Source organism: Lepus europaeus, chromosome 5 (assembly GCF_033115175.1).
Source record: "Lepus europaeus isolate LE1 chromosome 5, mLepTim1.pri, whole genome shotgun sequence".
NCBI lineage: Eukaryota > Metazoa > Chordata > Mammalia > Lagomorpha > Leporidae > Lepus > Lepus europaeus.
In genome coordinates, this window is record NC_084831.1 from 70564737 (window position 1) to 70585245 (window position 20509).

Sequence of the window (20509 nt, forward strand, 5' to 3'; positions counted from 1 at the left end):
CTTTCAAATAAGAAAGCAAATCTTAAAAAAATGGATTAAGAGAAAAGCATCAGTTCCTTGCCCACTCCCTTATTCCCCTAGTGTCATTCTCCAGAGGACCATTTTTGCTGTCTTAACTATTGGGGATTTTCTATGTGTTTCTCAATAATGTGCCTATGTCACAGCTGTTGGTTGTGATAAACGTACTTCAATTAGAACTAATTACATCAGGCCTAAAAATTGTATTTAGAACCTCGAGGAGAGGGGAGATTTGGTTTACCTTGCAGTATCACTGGTAAGGGTTAAGGTGAGTACCAGTAGTAGTAGCCCACCTGAAGTCGGAAAGGACACCACTACTGAATAGTTTTGACACTTGTCTGAAAAAAAGATGGGCCTTAATAGAAGGGAATGGTCTGCCATAGGCTAGCAAAAGGGAGCAGAGAGATGGGTGCAGAAAAAAAGAACCTAAAGAAAATAGAACGAGTCAGCTTTTAGAGAGGGATAGTGGGTAATTTTTGCTTTCATCGGTAGTGATATGCGGCACCGCCCAAGGAGAAGAGGATTGGGTTTGGAGGTAAAAACATTCTGGTTGCCACAGAAGCCAGCTCTCTATTCACCAGAGATGGTCCTCAGACTTTTCTTGGCCAAATGACATACTCCTCATGCCCCTTGGATGTCGTGTTCTCCAGACAGCCTTTGGACGTATTAATTCAGCTTCCCAGAGTCTTTTATTTCAGGGGTAGTGTATTTTGATAGCATTTATAAGTATTCGGGGAGTTGGAAAGTGTATTTCCATATTATAAATGAGTGGATAAGTCAACTGGTTTATACATCAGTATCATGGAAATGTGTTCAGCAGTGGATAGTGAGACTTACCTTGAACCACCATGTTACTGTCAAGGGTCTACCATTCTAGGGAGTGCTCTTTGAGTGGCATCTGTGTCCTCTGTAGACATATGAGTTTTTTTCTCTTTGGTTTCAAAACAAATAGCATGTGTTAAAACAATAGGAAAGTTTTACGCAGCATGTATGTGGCATTTCTCTGAAAATCTTTAAAGCAGAACAGTGGGAAAGGACTGCATCAAGTCGGAAGGTCAGTGAGTTCTGAGTTCCCGTTCTGGCCCAGGAATCCTGTTCCAGATTCCATTCGTCAGCCTCCCGTTCTCTTTGTTGTATGAAGGAAATGAGAGGAAAGATTTCATTTTTTATCTTTAAAAATCAGCACATAAAAATTGTACATATCTATAGGATTCTTGATAAGCTTCATTTTTTTTTAAGATTTTTTTTTTATTTGACAGAGTTAGACTGTGAGAGAGAGAGACAGAGAGAAAGATCTTCCTTCCGTTGGTTCACCCCCCCAAATGGCTGCTACTGCCAGAACTATGACGATCCGAAGCCAGGAGCCAGGTGCTTCTTCCTGGTCTCCCATGCGGATGCAGGGACCCAAGGACTTGGGCCATCCTCCACTGCCTCCTGGGCCACAGCAGAGAGCTGGACTGGAAGAGGAGCAACCAGGACTAGAACCCGGCACCCATATAGGATGCTGGCGCTGCAGGCGGAAGATTAACCAAGTGAGCCATGGCGCCGGCCAAACTTTTCACTTTAAAAATTGACACACAAACTTATTTATGGAGTAAGGAATTAGATTTTAAATTACTGCCTGAGGGTTGATAAACTTATTTAACCATTCTAAAACTTAGAATTATCTTTTTTTTTTTTTTTTTTAATTTATTGGGGGCTGGCACTGTGGTGCGGCAGGTTAAAGCCCTGGCCTGAGGGATGGCATCCCATATAGGTGCCGGTTTGAGTCCTGGCTGCTCCTCTTCCAATTCAGCTCTCTGTTGTGGCCTGGGAAAGCAATAGAAGGTGGCCCAAGTCCTTGGGCCCCTGCACCCACGTAGGAGATCCAGAAGAAGCTCCTGGCTCCTGGCTTTGGATCGGCGCAGCTCCAGCTGTTGCGGCCATCTGGGGAGTAAACCAGTGGATGGAAGACCTCTCTCTGTCACTACCTCTCTCTGTAACTCTTTTAAATAAATAAAATAAATCTTAAAAAAAAAAAAGATTTATTCATTTATTTGAAAGTCAGAGTTACACAGAGAGAGAAGGAGAGGCAGAGAGAGAGAGAGAGAGAGGTCTTCCATTGCTGGTTCACTGCCCAGTTGGCCACAATGGCTGGAGATGGGCCGGTCCGAAGCCAGGAGCCAGGAGCTTCCTCCGCGTCTCCCGTGCAGGTACAGGGGCCCAAGCACTTGGGCCATCTTCTACTGCTTTCCCAGGCCACAGCAGAGAGCTAGATCGGAAGTGGAGCAGCCAGGTCTTGAACCGGCGCCCATATGGGATGCCAGCACCGCAGGCAGTGGCCTAACCCGCTATGCCACAGTGCCAGCCCCTTCTTTTTTTTTAAAGATTTATTTATTTTATTTGAAAGTCAGAGTTACAAAGAGAAAGGGACAAAGAGAGACGGAGATCTTTGATCCTCTGGTTCACTCCCCAGATGGCTGCAAGGGCCAGTGCTAGGCCAGACCAAAGCCAGGATCCAAGAGCTTCATCTGTCTCCTACATGGGTGCAAGGGTTCAGACGTTTGGGCCATCTTCCACTACAAGTCATGACCAGGGAATTGGATTAGAAGTGGCACAGCCAGGACACAAAGTGACTCCTGTATGTGATGCTGGCGTCCCAGGTGGTGATCGCTTGATAGACTATGCCATAACACCAGTTCATGGAACTTAAAATGTTCTAAAGAAAATTTGTTACCTGTGCTCAAAGTTTAAATCTTGTCCATTTTCTGTTTTGCTGCTTTGGTGATTAATAAATGCAATTTCAACTCAGTTATAATATCATGAATAACTGAAAAAACAGAATAGCTGATAGGAGATATATTTTGAATTCACTTTTTTATTGGTAAAATAATCAGAAACCTCTGTGGCTAATATGTTTTTATGTTTCTTTGAATGAAGATTCCAAGAGGAGTCATGTCAGAAGAAACAGGAAGCGAATCACAGTTTTCCTTGAAGGCAGCAGCACTGAGAGTGTTTGATCTCCCTCTGTCTTGGTATTCTTCTCTCTCCCAGGTAAACCAATAGAAGCTAATATGAACTTGAATAATTTTGTTGCTCAGAGTGTATTTAGTTTACAGGGTTTCATTTGAACTTTTTGTATGGTACACTCATAAAAAATCTAAAATTTACTTGGTTTTTGTTATCACAGGTTTTGTTCTCTTAGTTATAGCTCTTAAAGGAGGATTTTGTAACTTTTAAATGAATTTCCCTCTCAGATTGACTTACAGTCTATTACAGTTATTTTTAGTGAATTACATTATTTCAATACACTTGTTCTATTACAGTTATTGTATTTTTTTTTAATTAATTTATTTTTTTTGACAGGCAGAGTGGACAGTGAGAGAGAGAGACAGAGAGAAAGGTCTTCCTTTGCTGTTGGTTCACCCTCTAATGGCCGCCGCGGTAGCGCGCTGCGGCCGGCGCACCGCGCTGTTCTGATGGCAGGAGCCAGGTGCTTCTCCTGGTCTCCCATGGGGTGCAGAGCCCAAACACTTGGGCCATCCTCCACTGCACTCCCTGGCCACAGCAGAGAGCTGGCCTGGAAGAGGGGCAACCGGGACAGGATCGGTGCCCCGACCGGGACTAGAACCCGGTGTGCCGGCGCCGCAAGGCGGAGGATTAGCCTGTTGAGCCACGGCGCCGGCCACAGTTATTGTATTTTAATTTATTGTTGTAAAATACACGTAGCATAAAATTGGCTGTTCTAACCATTTTTTTAAGAAAAGATTTATTTATTTGAAAATCAGAGCTACAGAGAGAGAGAGAGAGAGAGAATCTTCTGTCTGCTGGTTCCCTCCCCAGATGACCACAAGTTCCAGGACTGAGCCAGAACAAAGCTAGGAGCCAGGAGCTTCATCTGGGTCTCTCACGTGGGCAGCAGGAGTCCAAATACTTGGGCTATCTTCTGCTGCTTTTCCCTGGCCATTAGCAGGGAGCTGGATTGGAAGTGGAGCAGGCAGGACATGAACTCATGCCCATATGGGATGCTGGCATTGTAGGCAGCAGCTTTACCTGCTGCACCATAGAGCCGTGCCCCTGTTTTAATGATTTTTAAGTGTACGGTTCAGTAACATTATGTTCACATTGTTGTGCAGCCAACTTTCAGAACTCTTGCCATCTTGCAAAACTGAAACTCTATTAATTTATCAGGACCTCTCCATACTTCCTCCTCTGGCCCCCGCAACCAACATTTCAGTTTCTATCTCTTTGAATTTGGCTATGTATTTCCTAAGAGGAATTACACAGAATTTCTCTTTTTGTGACTGTTTTGCTTAGCATAATATCCTCAGCATTCATCCATGTGTAGCATATGTCAAAATTTCCTTCTTTTTAAAGGGGATTAATTAGATATGCCACATTTTGCTTGTGTATTCATCTGTTAATGGACACTTGGGTTGCTTCCATGTTTTAGCTATTGTGAATAGTGCTGCTGTGAACATGGATGTACAAAATATCTCTTCAAGACCCTACGTTCAGTTCTTCTGGGTAAATCCCTAGAAATGGAATTGCTGAATTATATGGTAATTCTGTTTTCATTTTTTGGGAGAATTGCCATACTGCTTGCCACATGGCTATACCACTTTATATTACTGACAGCCTACAACTTTTCCACATCCTCCCCAGCACTTGTAATTTTCTGTTTTATTGATGGGAGCCATCTTAATGAGTGTGAGGTATTATCTCTTTGTGGTTTTGATTTGCCTTTCTCTATTGATTGATGATGTTCAGCATCTTTTCATGTGCTTATTGGCCATTTGTGTTTCTTCTTTGGAGAAGTCCTTTGCCCAATTTTGAATCACTTTTTTTGTTGTTGAGTTTTTGGAGTTCTCTATATCTTCTGTATTAACCCATTAACAGGTAGGTAATTTCCAAATATTTTCTTCCATTCTGTAGCTTGCTTTACTGTGTTGATAATGTCTTTTGATGTGTAAAATTTTTAAATTTTCATCATGTTCAGTTTTTCTATTTTTTCTTTAGAAATTTTAAATTTACAAAGCAACAATTCTGAGGTAGTACTGAGCTCTTATACACTCTTCACCTCATTTCTTCTATTAACATCTCATTTTACTCTATTTGTCACAGTTAAAGAACCACACCCAGCTAGCCCTATTTTTTTAAACCCAGACTTCTCCTTCTAACCCTGCGATGCTGTGGTAGTCAACATTCTGGGTTCAATTGAATTTTTCCCTTAATTTTAGTTCCTTTTAAGAGAGAACAGTGATATTTGTCTTTCTGAGTCTGGCTTATTTCACTCAACATGATGTCCCCCAGTTGCAACCATTTTGTTACAAATGACAGGATTTCATTTTTTAATAGCTGAATAATATTCCATTGTGTATGCATACAGCATTTTCTTTATTCACTCATCTGATGATGGAGACTTTGGCTGATTCTATATTTTGGCTGTGGTGAACGGTGCTGCTATAAACATGGTGGTGCAGGTATCTCTGATACAAGGTGTTCATATCTTTTCAGAATTGCTTTGGCTAGTCTAATTTTTTGTGATTCCATATGAATTTTAGGATTGTTTTTTCTGATGCTGTAAGGAATGTCATTGGTAATTTGACAGGGATTGCATTGAATCTAAAGATTGCTGTAGGTAATATACCACATTTAAATGATACTAATTCTTCCAATCCATGAGCAAGAAATATCTTTCCATTTTGTGTGTGTGTGTGTGTGTGTGTTTGATGATTTATCAGTCTTTTATAACTTTCATTATAGAGATATTTCACTCCCTTGGTTAAATTTATTCCTAAATGTTTGATTTTTTTGTGGATTTTATAGCCTTTGATATCATATCTAAGAAATTATTTCCAAATTAAATGATGTGAAACTTTAAGGTTTTTGGTTTTACATTCAGGACTTCAATTTATTTTGAGATATGGTGGTGTTAGGTAGGTTTCAGCTTCATTTTCTTGTATGAGGATATCTATTTTTCCCAGCACCATTTGTTAAAAAACTCCTTTCCCCAATGAATTATCTGCTATCTTTGGATTTCATTTTTTCTTTGTCTACTTCCTTGATTATGCCTACTTCCTAAGATTATTAATTTGAGATTTTTCTAATTTTTTAATGTAGGCTTTTATAGTCCATAGATTCACTTTGTGTTTGTGCATACTATGAGTTTTGTATGCTGTGTCTTCATATTCCTTGATCTCTTTAGTACTCTGTTATTTTTTCTTGTGATTTCTTTTTTAATCCATTTTTTAAAAAGATTGTATTCAATTTCTACAATCTTGTGAATTTTTCAATTTTACTACTATTGGTTTCTTTCTTTCTTTTTTTTTTTTCTTTAAAGATTTATTTATTTATTTGGAAGGCAGAGTTACAGAGAGGCAGAACCAGAGAGAGAGAGATCTTCCATTTGCTGGTTCACTCCCCAGATGGCCGCAACTGCTGGAGCTGTGTCAGTCTGAAGCCAAGAACCAGGAGCTTCTTCTGGGTCCCCCATGTGGGTACAGGGGCCCAAGGACTTGGGCCATCTTCTACTGCTTTCCCAGGTCATCGCAGAGAGCTGGATCGGAAGCGGAGCAGCTAGGACTTGAACTGGCGCCTATATGGGATGCCGGCACTGCAAGCGACAGCTTTACCTTCTATGCCATAGCACCAGCCCCAGCTTCTATTGATTTCTAGCTTAATCCTGTTGTTGGCAGAGAAGATACTTTTTATGATGTTTATTTTTAAAAATTTAGGGGCCGGTGTTGTGGTGTAGCGAGTTAACGCCCTGGCCTGAAGCGCAGCATCCCATGTGGGCGCCAGTTCTAGTCCCAGCTGCTCCTCTTCCAATCCAGCTCTCTGCTATGACCTGGGAAAGCAGTAGAAGATGGCCCAAGACCTTGGGCCCCTGCACCCACATGGGGGACCCGGAAGAAGCTCCTGGTTCTTGGCTTCAGACTGACACAGCTCCAGCAGTTGCGGCCATCTGGGGAGTGAACCATCGGATGGAAGACCTCTCCTCTCTATGTGTAACTCTGACTTTCAAATAAATAAATAAATATTTAAAAAACATTTATTGAGGTATAATTTGTAACGATATATGGTCTGTCCAGGGCAATGTCTTATGTGTCCTTTACAAGAATATGAATGCTAATATTCTTGGGTAGAGTGTTTTATCTATCTATCTGTCTATCTATCTATCTATCTATCTATCTTAGATGTAGTTACATGCTGTATTAACTCCTCTGTTTCCTTTTCTTCTGATTCATCCATTTTTAGTGGAAGTTACTGGAGTCTTTATCCCAGTGGAACTGTCTCTTTCTCCTTTAGTTTTGTCAGTTTTTGCCTCACATATTTTCATGGCCTGTTATTAGGCACAGAAGTATTTATATTTGTTATTAGGCACATTAGTATTTATAATTGTTATATCTTCTGATATTGAACATGTTATTGATATGTAAGATCCTTCTTATCTCTGGTAACCTTTTTGATTTAAAGTCTATTTTATAGATGCATAGTCACTCTTGCTTTCTTTGTTTACTATTTGCATGGCATTTTTCTTTTAACTTTCTTTTTTTTTTAAAAAGATTGATTTATTTATTTGAAAGAGTTACAGAAAGAGAAGGAGAGAGACATTCCATCCTCTGGTCCAGTCCCCAAATAGCTACAAAAACCAGGGCTGGGCCTAGCCAAAACCAGGAGCCTGAAACTCCATGTGGGTCTCCCACGTGGGTGGCAGGGTCCCAAGTGCCTGTACCATCTTCTGATGATTTCCTAGGCACATTTGCAGGGAACTGAGTCAGAAGTGGAGCAGCTGAGACTTGAAAAGGAACTCATATGGAATGCTGGTGTTACAGGAGGCTGCTTAACTTGCTACACCACAATGCCAACCCTATAAATCTATTTATTTTATCTATTTATTTATTTTTATTTATTTATTTATTATTTGAGAGGTAGAGTGACAAAGAGAAAGGTATGTCAAAAGAGGAGCAGCTGGGTCAGGAACCTGCGTCCATAGGGGATGCTGGCACCACAGGCTTAGCCTATTATGGCACAGCACCAGCACCCCATGCTCCATAATTTTTTTTTAAGATTTGTTTTTATTTATTTGAAAGAGAGAGTTACAGAGAGAGAGAAAGAGAAAGAGAGATCTTCCATCCGCTGGTTCACTCCCCAAATGGCCACAATGGCCGGAGCTGAGCTGATCCGAAGTCAGGATCCAGGAGCTTCCTCTGGGTCTCCCACATGGGTGCATTGGCCCAAGCACTTGAGCCATCCTCCACTGCTTACCCAGGCCATAGCACAGAGCTGGTTCAGAAGAGGAGCGGCCAGGACTAGAACTGGCACCCATAAGGGATGCTGGCACTTCAGGCCAGAGCTTTAACTCGCTGTGCCACAGCGCCGGCCTCAATGCCCCATAACTTTTATCTATTTGTGTCTTTGTATCTAAACTGAATCTCTTGTGGACAGCATATTGTTGGCTCATATGGATGGCATATTGTTGGCTCATATGTTACCCATTTGCCAATCTATGTCTTTTGATTGTAGCATTTAATACATTTACACTTAATTACTAATTAAGGAGAGACTTATATTATTTGATTATTTTTTCTATGGCCTATAAATTTATTGCCCCTCATTTTCTACATTAATGTTTTCTTTTGTATTTAATCGATCTTTTGCCAGTGAACCGTTTACATTTCTTTCTCATTTCATTTGTGTATATTCTAATTATTTTGTTAGTGGTTACCAATTGGCATTTATATCCTATAGTTATAACCCTCCACTGGGTCTCCCACATGGGTGCTGGTGTCCAAACATCCTTCCCAGGCACACCAGCGGCAAGCTGGATTGAAAGTGGAGCAGCCAGGACTCGACCCAGCACCTACCTGGGTTGCTGGCACCACCATGCCACAGTGCCAGCCCCAAAAACTTGGTGATTTTACAGCTCTGTTTTCACTCCTTTAAGTTTTTAATTCCCAAAATTACATTTTTATACATTGTATATCCAAAAGATAAGCTAAAAATTATTTTCTTAAGTATATTAGTCTCTAAAATCATGTAGAAAACAAAATGTCAAGTTACGAGCCAATGTTAAAATAATACCAGCTTTTAGACTAATTTTAAAGAATAATTTAAAAGTATCCCAAATCAGGAATATATTTGTCTCTTTTTTTTTGAACAGGCAGAGTGGACAGTGAGAGAGAGAGAGAGACAGAGAGAAAGGTCTTCCTTTTGCCGTTGGTTCACCCTCCAATGGCCGCCGCGGTTGGCGCGCTGCGGCCGGTGCACCGCGCTGATCCGATGGCAGGAGCCAGGTGCTTCTCCTGGTCTCCCATGGGGTGCAGGGCCCAAGCACTTGGGCTATCCTCCACTGCCTTCCTGGGCCACAGCAGAGAGCTGGCCTGGAAGAGGGGCAACGGAGACAGAATCCGGCGCCCCGACCAGGACTAGAACCCGGTGTGCCAGCGCCGCAAGGCGGATTAGCCTATTGAGCCACGGTGCCGGCCCTATTTGTCTCTTTTTTAAAAAAATATTTATTTATTTGAAAGGCAGAGTTAGAGAGAGAGAACGAGAGAGAGGAAGAAAGAGAGAGAATCTTCAATCTGTTGGTTCAGCTCTCCAGATAGCCACAATGGCTGGGGGCAGGCCAGACTGAAGCCAGGAGCCAGGAGCTTCATTCAGATCTTCCACATTCATGCAGGGACCCAAGTATTTAAGTCATCTTCTACTTTCCCAGGACATTAGCAGAGAGCTAGATCAGAAGTGGAGCAGCCAGAACTTGAACCAGCACCTGTATGGGAGGCCGGTGTTACAGGTGGCAGCTTTTTTACCCACTGTGCCACAGTGCTGGCCCCTATTTGTCTCTTTTAAAAAAACTTCTTATTTCAGAATAATTTTAAGTTTATAAAAAAAAATTGTGTAGTACAAAAAGTCCCCATATATCCCAAACCCAGCTTCCCCTGTTATCAACATTTCATATCATAATTAATGTACTATACCTAGCTTCTCCTAACTTTTAATAACTAAACTCACTGTATTCCTTGTCCCTTAAGTCATATAGAAAACAAAAGGTGGGGCCGGCGCCGCGGCTCACTAGGCTAATCCTCCGCCTTGCGGCGCCGGCACACCGGGTTCTAGTCCCGGTTGGGGCACCGATCCTGTCCCGGTTGCCCCTCTTCCAGGCCAGCTCTCTGCTGTGGCCCGGGAGTGCAGTGGAGGATGGCCCAAGTCCTTGGGCCCTGCACCCCATGGGAGACCAGGAGAAGCACCTGGCTCCTGCCATCGGAACAGCGCGGTGCACCGGCCGCAGCGCCGTGGCGGCCATTGGAGGGTGAACCAACGGCAAAGGAAGACCTTTCTCTCTGTCTCTCTCTCTCACTGTCCACTCTGCCTGTCAAAAATTAAAAAAAAAAAAAAAAAAAAAAAAGAAAACAAAAGGTGGAAGGTCGGCACCGCGGCTCAGTAGGCTAATCCTCCGCCTTGCGGCGCCGGCACACCGGGTTCTAATCCCGGTCGGGGCGCCAGATTCTGTCTCCGTTGCCCCTCTTCCAGGCCAGCTCTCTGCTGTGGCCAGGGAGTGCAGTGGAGGATGGCCCAAGTGCTTGGGTCCTGCACCCCATGGGAGACCAGGAGAAGCACCTGGCTCCTGCCTTCGAGCCACTGTCCACTCTGCCTGTCAAAAAAAACAAACAAAAAAAAAACAAAAGGTGGAGTTACAAACTGTTGTTAACAGTAAATACTGGCTTTATAATTACTTGTATATATGTGTGTGTGTGTATCTGTATCTGTGTGTGGCATATATACTATATATAGTAAATATGTATACACACAGATTATATATACATATATGTGCCTTTATTAACATCTTCATACTGCTTTTTTTTTTTTTTTTTAAGGATTTATTTTTTGATGGTCGGAGTTACACAGAGAGAGAAGGAGGGCAGAGAGAGAGAGAGAGGTCTTCCATCTGCTGGTTCACTCCCCAGCTGGCCGCAACGGCTGGAACTGTGCTGATCTGAAGCCAGGAGCCGGGAGCTTCTTTTGGGTCTTATACATGGGTGCAGGGGCCCAAGGGCATGAGCCATCTTTTACTGCTTTCCCAGGCTATAGCAGAGAGCTGGATAGAAAGTGGAGCTGCCTAGACCCAAACTGGCGCCCATGTGGGATGCTGGCCTTGCAGGAAGCGGCTTTACCAGCTACACCACAGCACCAGCCCCTAAAATATTAATTTTTGAAACCAGTAGTGTTTTAGATTTCTCTTATGGATTTTTTTGGGCACTTTCTCCACATTTATGCCACTGTAATACCTGCTTTTCAATTCTAGGAATAATTTTCTGGGGCCCAGATTAGTGTTCAAGATGTTCATGGGATATTTTATTAAATTACATGGAGAATCATTGCAGGTCAGCTTCAGGATACATCCTCTACTTTCCTCTACTTTGACTCAGGACCTTTGGTATACAAAACTCATTCCCTGCTGTGGGATGTACTGAGATGGTTTGGTAAACTATAGCCTGTGGGCCAAATTAAGGCTACCATCTGTTTTTGTATTTTTTTTTTTTTTTTGACAGGCAGAGTGGACAGTGAGAGAGAGACAGAGAGAAAGGTCTTCCTTTTGCCGTTGGTTCACCCTCCAATGGCCACCGCGGTTGGCGCGCTGCGGCCGGCGCACCGCGCTGTTCCGATGGCAGGAGCCAGGTGCTTCTCCTGGTCTCCCATGGGGTGCAGGGCCCAAGCACTTGGGCCATCCTCCACTGCACTCCCTGGCCACAGCAGAGAGCTGGCCTGGAAGAGGGGCAACCGGGACAGGATCGGTGCCCCGACCGGGACTAGAACCCGGTGTGCCGGCGCCACAAGGCGGAGGATTAGCCTAGTGAGCCGCGCCGTCGGCCTACCATCTGTTTTTGTAAATGAAGTTTTATTGGAATACAACCATGCTGATATGTTAACGTATTGTCTGTGACTGCTTTTTTACTATAACAGGAGAGTTAAGTAGCTGAAGTGAAGCTCTTTTGTTTCAGGGTCTAACATTTTTACTGTCTGGACTTTACACACATTTGCTGACCCCGGAACTGAGTGGGCTGTAGTTTGATTAGCATGAAAGAACTGTGAAACATCATGTAGGAAAAGCTTAGTATTGTTGTTTGGATAGTTCTTAGCTTTAGAATTGGATTTAGTTTTCATGAAAAAAGACACACATGAGACTTTTCCTTTGTACATTAGAAGTTGATAATCCATGTTAGATGTGATTCAGTTAAAATTGCATAATCAGATCTGTCATCAGTGCAGCTGAGTAATTTCAATAGATAATGCACAGCATACATGAATTTAAGCATACCTTCTATAATCACCCTGATTCCTGCTCCACTATTTTGAAATTGTGTGATCTTGAGCAAGTTACTTCACCTGTCCATTTTTACCATCTTTCAAAGGGATGAAAAAGCATAGGGTCTAGCCCACAGTAAAGATGAGTAAAGTTTTAAAAATCCTTAGCTCCTATTTTACATCCCTGTGTCATTTATGAGAGTATTTCAGAAAGGTCTTAGAAAGATGGAAGTAAAAGATCAATTTATTTTGGTACACAAAATTTTCAAATCTGTGCATAGTTTTTTTGTAAGACACGTGGTCCATGAACACTTTGAAGACTCCATGAATGTTTGGCTATCAAACATTTTGGCAGCAAAATAAACTTACCTTTTAATTCCATTTTACATGACCTTTTTGAAGTACCTTAGTATTTAAAGACTAAATACTACATTTTCTAGATAGTTTTCCCTTTTGTTTAATGAACAGATAGATTAAACAAAATACTTAAATCTGTTATCTTGTGATGTTCTTAAGGATTACTGTGGTATGTTATTGCTATGTATCATCTTAATATAAGCAGATTCTGTTTTTCTGTAAATTCAGAGTGTTTGGCAAGTGAGACCAAGAATTAGCTAAGCATTTAAAAATAAAACCTGTTTAGCTGCAGTCTGGTATCTTGGATTGGATCCTGGAATGGAAAAGTAATGTTAGTGGGAAAGCTGATGAAATCAGAGCAAAGCCATAGTTTAGGTAAAACTATTGTGCTAATGTTAGTTTTACATGAGCTCTAGTATTACGTAAGATATTAACATCAAGGAAGGTCTGAGTGACAGGTGTATGGGAGCTCTCTTTCCTATCTTTGCAGTTTGTTTGTAAAACCAAATTATTCCAAAAATAAAATTTTATTTTAAAAATAAAATTCTGTAAGGCAAAGTTTAATAAGAGCTAACATTTATTTTTGAGTGCCTATTGAGTATATGTTACCTCTTCTCATACCAGCCATATATTAAAGATACCATCCTAATTTGACAAATGATGAAACTGAAATTTGGAGGCATTAAGAGGCTTGCCCAAAGTTTACAGTTTGCATGGTGTGTATTCTAGTTATCAGAGCAATTAATTCAAAATATACGCATCTAATGTCATGATACAAAGTGGTGGGCAAGATACAGACTTAGTTCCTGTCCCTGTCTGAACTTAAGCTCAACAGAAAACAGACTGCTCCTACTCCCAAAAAGAAGACGTAGCATGTACTGTATTGGTGTAGTAGATAGCTTAGTTCTGGTGTGAAGTTTATGCTTAATAAGAGAAAATAAGTGGAGTGAGGGAGAAAACTTCTATATGACTAAATATCTGTTCTCTGTCTCCAGAGAACCTTAAATTGTGGGGGGATATTGACAAGCTCATCAGGCTGTGGGATGGGGAAGGTTGTGAAAGCTGAGCACAAGAAATGGTGTCTCCAGTGCCTTTCATTGTTTTCTCACTGCTTAGCCTTCAAGCTGACTGTTAGTGTTGAATGAGATGTGTCTAGTTTTCATTCTACTTGGAAGGAAGGAAATGGACAGTCTCATCTCAGAAAGCCCGTCTGAGCTTTGGGACTCCGAGATGCTGTATTTCCAGCCTTCCAAACAATGAAATAGGAAATAATTGACTTTCTTCTGGGAGAAAAGGAAAAAAAAAAAAAATGAGAAGTCATAGGAGAAATATTAGAGATTCTCATGCTTGGTGGTGTTTAGGTTACTTGTGAGAAGCATCTTTGTAAAATTTGTTGTCTTATTTCTTGTTATAGGAAAGGTTTCTTTTTTCATGAGAAAACTATATACTTGAATGGATCTTTTATATAAAAATACATGACATGAATATAACTTGGATATTAATAAAAATGAATTGATCTATATTGTATTTGAATTCATTTTAGAAAAGCACATTTTATGTCTTACAGACTGGTTTAAACTTTGTATTTGTGTCACATTAAATAGCTAGATTCAGTATTTTGGACTTAGTAGATTTGGCAATTTAAGAGTGTGCTCACTTAGCTGTGTCAATTGTTAAATCAACAACGGGAGTCACTGTGCACTTGCTCCCCATGTAGGATCTCTGTCTTTAATGTGCTATACTATGTGAATTAACAGTAAAACTACTACTCAAACAGTACTCTATACTTTGTATGTCTGTGTTGGTGCAGTCTGTTGAAATCTTTACTTAGTATATACTAAGTTGATATTCTGTATATAAAGATAATTGAAAATGAATCTTGATGAAGAATGAGATGGAGAGGGAGTGGGCGATGGGATGGCTGCAGGTGGGAGGGAGGTTATGGGGGGAAAAGCCACTATAATCCAAAAGTTGTACTTTGGAAATTTATATATATTAAATAAAAGTTGAATAAAAGAAATCATTGCTACAATATAGATAAAGAATATATCCATTATCCCTCCAAGTTCCCTCTCTGTAATCTCTCTTCTTTCACCTCCATGTCAAATCCACTTCTTACACTTGTTCAGGCAAACACTGATCTGGTTTTTCACTGTAGATTAGTTTGCACTTTCTGGAATTTTATATAAATGGAATTACAATTTTTGTTTTTTTTGTTTTTTTGTTTTTTTTTGGTGCTCTTTTGTCTGACTTCTTCAGTCAGTCTATTTTGCAGTTGATCCATATTGTTTCATGTATCAACAGTTAATACTTTAAAGCTGAGTGATATGCTATTGTGTGGTTGTACCACAGTTTACTTATTTACCTGTTGGTGAACATTTGGATTTTTTCCCGTGTTTTTAAAAATTATAAAGATGCTAAGAACATTCCTGTGTGAGTCTTGCTATGGACATGGACTTTCGTTTCTCTTGGTTAAATACTTAGGAGTACAATGACTGAATCATAACATAGATGTGTATTTAACTTTTTAAAGAAGATGCCATACTTTTTTCTAATGTGGTTGCAACATTGTTATAGCCGGTCTTTTTATTTTCAGCTATCCTAATATAGATATATTCTGGAATCCCATCATGGTTTTAAATTGCATTTCCCTAATGAGCAATGAATGATATTAAGCGTATTTTCATGCTTATCTCCTATCTGTAGGTCTGCTTTGTGGATGTATGTACTCACATTTTTTACTTGAATTTAATTGGATTTTAATTTTCTTACGATATTTTGAGAATTGTGGCTCAGTGAGTGAAGCTGCCACCTGTGATGTCAGCACATCCCATATGAGTGCCATTTCAAGTCCCGGATGATTCACTTCCAATCCAGCTCCCTGCTGATGCACCTGGGAAAGCAACAGAGGATGGCCCAAGTACTTGGGCATCTCCTGCCTGTGTGTGGGAGACCTGAATGGAGTTACAGGCCCCTGGCTTCATCCTTGGCACAGCACTGGCCATTTGTGGATTGAACCAGTGGATGGAAGATATTTTTGTCTCTGTCCCTTCCTTCCTCCCTTTATTACTGTAATACTGCCATTCAAATAAACGAGTTTCTTAAAAATAAATAAATAAAAGAGCATTCATCTTCTGCCTCCCATGGTGTACATTGGCAGGAAGCTGGAATCCAAAGCAGAGCTGGGACTCAAACACAGGGACTCTAATCCAAGGTAGGAACATCCCAAACAGCACCTTAATTGCTGTTCCAAATACCTGTCCCAGCATATAGTTTGTGTGTGTGTATGTGTGTCTGTCTGTCTGTGTGGTGTTCTTGTCTTTTTTTTTTTCATCTTTTGCATTAGTCTGGTTTTGCCATTAATAGAAATAATGCTTCATAACGTCTGGGAAGTAGTCTTTCATTGTGTAGTTGGAAGTGTTCTCATTGTGTAGAATTGGTATTATTTCTTCATTAATTATTTGGTAGGATCTTGTTTTCAGTTTTCTTTGTTGAATACATATGCAATTTTTGAAAAAGATTCATTTGTTTATTTGAAAGGCAGAGTTACAGACAGGCAGAGACAGAGACAGAGAGAGAGGTCTTCTATCCACTGGTTCACTCCCTACATGGCCGCAACTATAATCTGAAGTCAGGAGCCTGGAGCTTTTCCTGGCTATAGAGACAGCTGATTGGAAGTGGAGCAGCTGGGGCTTGAACAGGCACCCATTTGAGATGCTGGCACTGCAGGAAGCAGCTTTATCTGCTATGCCACAGCACCAGCCCCTACATATGCAATTTTTTAAATAGATATGTAACTACTCATGTTATCTGAGTTCAGCAGTTCGTGTCATTAAAGGAATTGGTCTATTTCATCTACATTGTTAAATTTATGGGTTTGGAGTGTTCAGAGTACTATTTATTTTTTTATATTTTTTAAATTTATTATTATTATTTTTTATTTTTTTATTTTATTTTTTTTTATTTTTGACAGGCAGAGTGGACAGTGAGAGAGAGACAGAGAGAAAGGTCTTCCTTTTGCCGTTGGTTCACCCTCCAATGGCTGCTGTGGTCAGTGCTCTATGGCTGGCGCATCGCGCTGATCTGAAGCCAGGAGCCAGGTGCTTCTCCTTGTCTCCCATGCGGGTGCAGGGCCCAAGCACTTGGGCCATCCTCCACTGCCTTCCTGGGCCATAGCAGAGAGCTGGCCTGGAAGAGGGGCAACCGGGACAGAATCTGGCGCCCCGACCAGGACTAGAACCCGGTGTGCTGGTGCCACAAGGCGGAGGATTAGCCTGTTGAGCCACGGCGCCAGCCCAGAGTACTACTTTTTGTGTCCTTTTTTGTATCTGTGAGATGATTCTTCTGTCCTGATTTTGGTGATTTGTATCATCCTTTCTCTCCCCCATCACTGCACCCACCCCACCCACCCTGATTAGATTGACTAGAGCTTTGTCAGTTTTACTGATTCCTCCCCTCCCCCCCAAAATCTGATGGTTTTATTGATTTCTGCTTTAATCATTACTTTGATCTGCATCTTGTGGTGGATTTATTTTCTTCTAGTCTAAGCTGACAGTTTAGATTCCTGACTTGATATCTTCTTTTAATATAAGCATAGAATGGTATAAATTACTCTCTAAAGTTAAAGCTACATCCCACAGTTTAAGGCTTTTGTTCCTTAGTGGGGTTAGGAGAGAAGGACACTGGTTACAGTTCTGTGCCTCTCTCCAGAAGGACTTTTCTGTGAATGCCAAGTGTGATTTATGAAGGTAAAGCCTGCAGAAAGGTACAGATTGCCCCTGTGTTTGCATGGGAGGGTGTGTCATCCTCTCTTAGAAGCTCACATCCAGCTATGCCATTGACCTCTTCTTACTAGTAGTGGTCTGCTGTATCTTGGCTCTCTGGGCCAGTGCTTTTGTCTTCTTACCTCTCCCTGCAAATCCTTGAAGCTTCGTAGTGTTTTAGGCCAGTTGGTTGTCTTCTAGTCAGCATTCCAATGAGTTTAAAAAGAGTTGAGAACTTGCCGTTTGTCTGGCTTTATCTTGTTGTAACTTTTTCCAGCTCTCTATATCCTAGTCATTTAGCTTTATATTAGAGTTACTTTGCATTTTAGGTGATTAATAATGTCTGTCCCCAAGAGGAAGTTGATCGCTTCTTGCTATGACATTAGTACTAATACTTGTATAACTGTATTTATCATACTGTACTGTATTTGTAATGATTTGCCAATATATCTGTCTATTGTTAGTACACTGCTTGGGGGAGCAAAGTTTGTGACCTCTGTTTACCCAGTCCTAGCTCATCAGTGGCATCAGTATATTTGTATTTGCTTAGTGAATAGAATTACAATAAGATTCTAATTCATGGTACAGTCCTGGTACTTTATAAGATTCTGAGTGATTATTTGTTAAATAATTCATGGGTACATTGGCCTATTTAGATAGTAGGAAGTTTCATGGAAAATGTGTTATAAAAAACTATAAATGGATTTCAGACTTTTGTATACCAAAATAAACTTTTTTCAAAAGATTTAGTTATTTATTTGAAAGCCAGAGTTACAGAGAGAAAAAGAGGTCTTCCATCTGCTGGTTCACTCCCCACATGGCCACAACGGCCGCAGCTGCACCGATCCATAGGCAGGAGCCAGGACCCAAGCACTTGGGCCATCTTCTACTGCTTTCCCAAGCCATAGCAGAGAGCTGGATCGGAAGTGGAACAGCTGGGGCAAGCTTGAACTGGTGCCCATATTGGATGCCAGCACTGCAGATGGTGGCTTTATTTGCTGCGCCACAACACCAGCCCCCCAAAATAAACTTTTGAAATTCCATTTTATATGAACTTTTTAAAGTACCTTCATATTTATAAATTGAGTTGTTTGTCCAAATTTCCAGATATTTTTTAAAAAGGCTCAGTTGAAAAGTCCGTTTCAGCATTTTTATAATTAAAAAATCTTGCATGATTGAGACAGATTCAGTTGCATGAATTAATCAGCTGCTAAAAACATTAATGGGATTGAAATATCTTATATTACCATTGACTGTTTACTTGAGAACTTAAAAGCAGTGAGAGATGAATTATTTCATTAAATTTTTAAATCAGATTGGGATAACTTATTAGAAGAGTGAAATCACATTCATATTCTCTTGGTAATATATAGAAATAGGTTAGATTAAGAACTAAGTGTAGTTTTTATGTTCTTGTTTTAAGTGAACAAATAAGAGGGTTTTTTTCCAATCTGTCTCTTCCAGATCAAATTTTCACCAGTAGCTAAAAAGTTGCTTGTGGTAACTGCAGTGAGCGCTATATCTGTAATTTTTCTGGCCCATCACTTTAAAAGAAGACGTGGAAAGAAGAAAGGGAAACTATTACCATGGGAACCAGAGCACCTCTTACTTGAATACGCTAAAAAAGCAGCATCAGATAAAGGTATGTGGAAAATAGATAGCTTGCGTCAGCAAAAGTAATTTTATGTGCAAACCATAACTGGAGTGCAGTGATTTAAGTGTTTTTTATCTTCAAAATTTTTTCCTTTAATGTTTAACTCATACAAATTCATTTTAGAAAGATTAGAAAATACAAGTAACCCAACAGAAAAAATTAAAATTGCTTGAAATTCTGCTATTCAGAGATAACTCATAATGCTTTGCTATGTATCTGTCCATTTATATTTGTATTTCAATATCATATTGTGACATAACATTTTATATCATAGACAAGTAAATTGTACATTTTAAATAAAATTTTTGATTGCACTTTATTTTAAAGATTTATTTTTATTTATTTGTAAGGCAGAGTTATAGAGAGAGGTCTTCCATCAGCTGCCTAACTCTCCAAATGGCTGCAACTCTGGGGCTGGGTCAGGCCAAAGTCAGGAGCCAAGAGCTTCCTCCTAGTCTCCCAGAGGGGCGCTGGTGCAGGGGCCCAAGCATCTGGGCCATTGTCTGCTATTTGCCTAGGCTCATTAGCCAGGAGCTGGACTGAAAGTGGAGCAGCCTAGACTGGAACCAGTGCCCATAGGGGATGCTGGCATTTTAAACAGTGGCCCATCATGTCACAACACCAGCCCCTTACTGCATATTTTTTAAACTGCTGTTAAAATATTTGGGACCGGGCCGGTGCCGTGGCTCAACAGGCTAATCCTCTGCCTTGCAGCACTGGCACACCGGGTTCTAGTCCCGGTCGGGGTGCCAGATTCTGTCCCGGTTGCCCCTCTTCCAGGCCAGCTCTCTGCTATGGCCCGGGAGTGCAGTGGAGGATGGCCCAAGTGCTTGGGCCCTGCACCCCATGGGAGACCAGGAGAAGCACCTGGCTCCTGCCATCGGATCAGCGCGGTGCGCCGGCCGCAGCGCGCCTACCGCGGCGGCCATTGGAGGGTGAACCAACGGCAAAGGAAGACCTTTCTCTCTGTCTCTCTCTCTCTCTCACTGTCCACTCTGCCTGTCAAAAAAAAAAAAATATATATATATGTATATGTATATGTATATTTGGGACCAGCGCCATGGCACAGTAGGTTAATCCTCTGCCTGCGGTGCCGGCATCTCATATGGGCTCTGGTTCTAGACCCGGCTGCCCTCTTCCAGTCCAGCTCTCTGCTGTGGCCCGGGAAGGCAGTGGAGGATGGCCCAAGTGCTTGGGCCCCTGCACCCGCATGGTAGACTGGGAGGAAGCACCTGGCTCTTGGCTTCAGGCCGGCACAGCACCGGCTGTAGCGGCTATTTGGGGAGTGAATCAACGGAAGAAAGACCTTTCTCTCTTTCTCTCACTGTCTGTAACTCTAACTCTCAAATACAATAAATAAAAAATCTTAAAATATTTGGCAGCACCAGGCCAATCTCTATCCTATCATTTTAATATGTTAATTAGTGTT

General features: G+C 41.2%; 1 protein-coding gene across 3 annotated transcripts in view; it reads left to right on the top strand.

The window, feature by feature from the left end:
- Positions 1–20509, top strand: part of MIGA1 (mitoguardin 1) — a 105174-nt gene that overhangs the window by 1671 nt on the left and 82994 nt on the right. For 2 of the 3 annotated variants that reach the window (XM_062191582.1, XM_062191583.1), the window contains exons 2-4: positions 1278–1550; positions 2938–3051; positions 18891–19068. In XM_062191582.1, coding sequence (XP_062047566.1) covers positions 1341–1550; positions 2938–3051; positions 18891–19068 — 502 coding nt within the window. In that variant the 5' untranslated portion in view covers positions 1278–1340. The remainder of the gene's footprint in view (positions 1–1277; positions 1551–2937; positions 3052–18890; positions 19069–20509) is intronic. The other variant, XM_062191584.1, reaches the window with a different exon arrangement.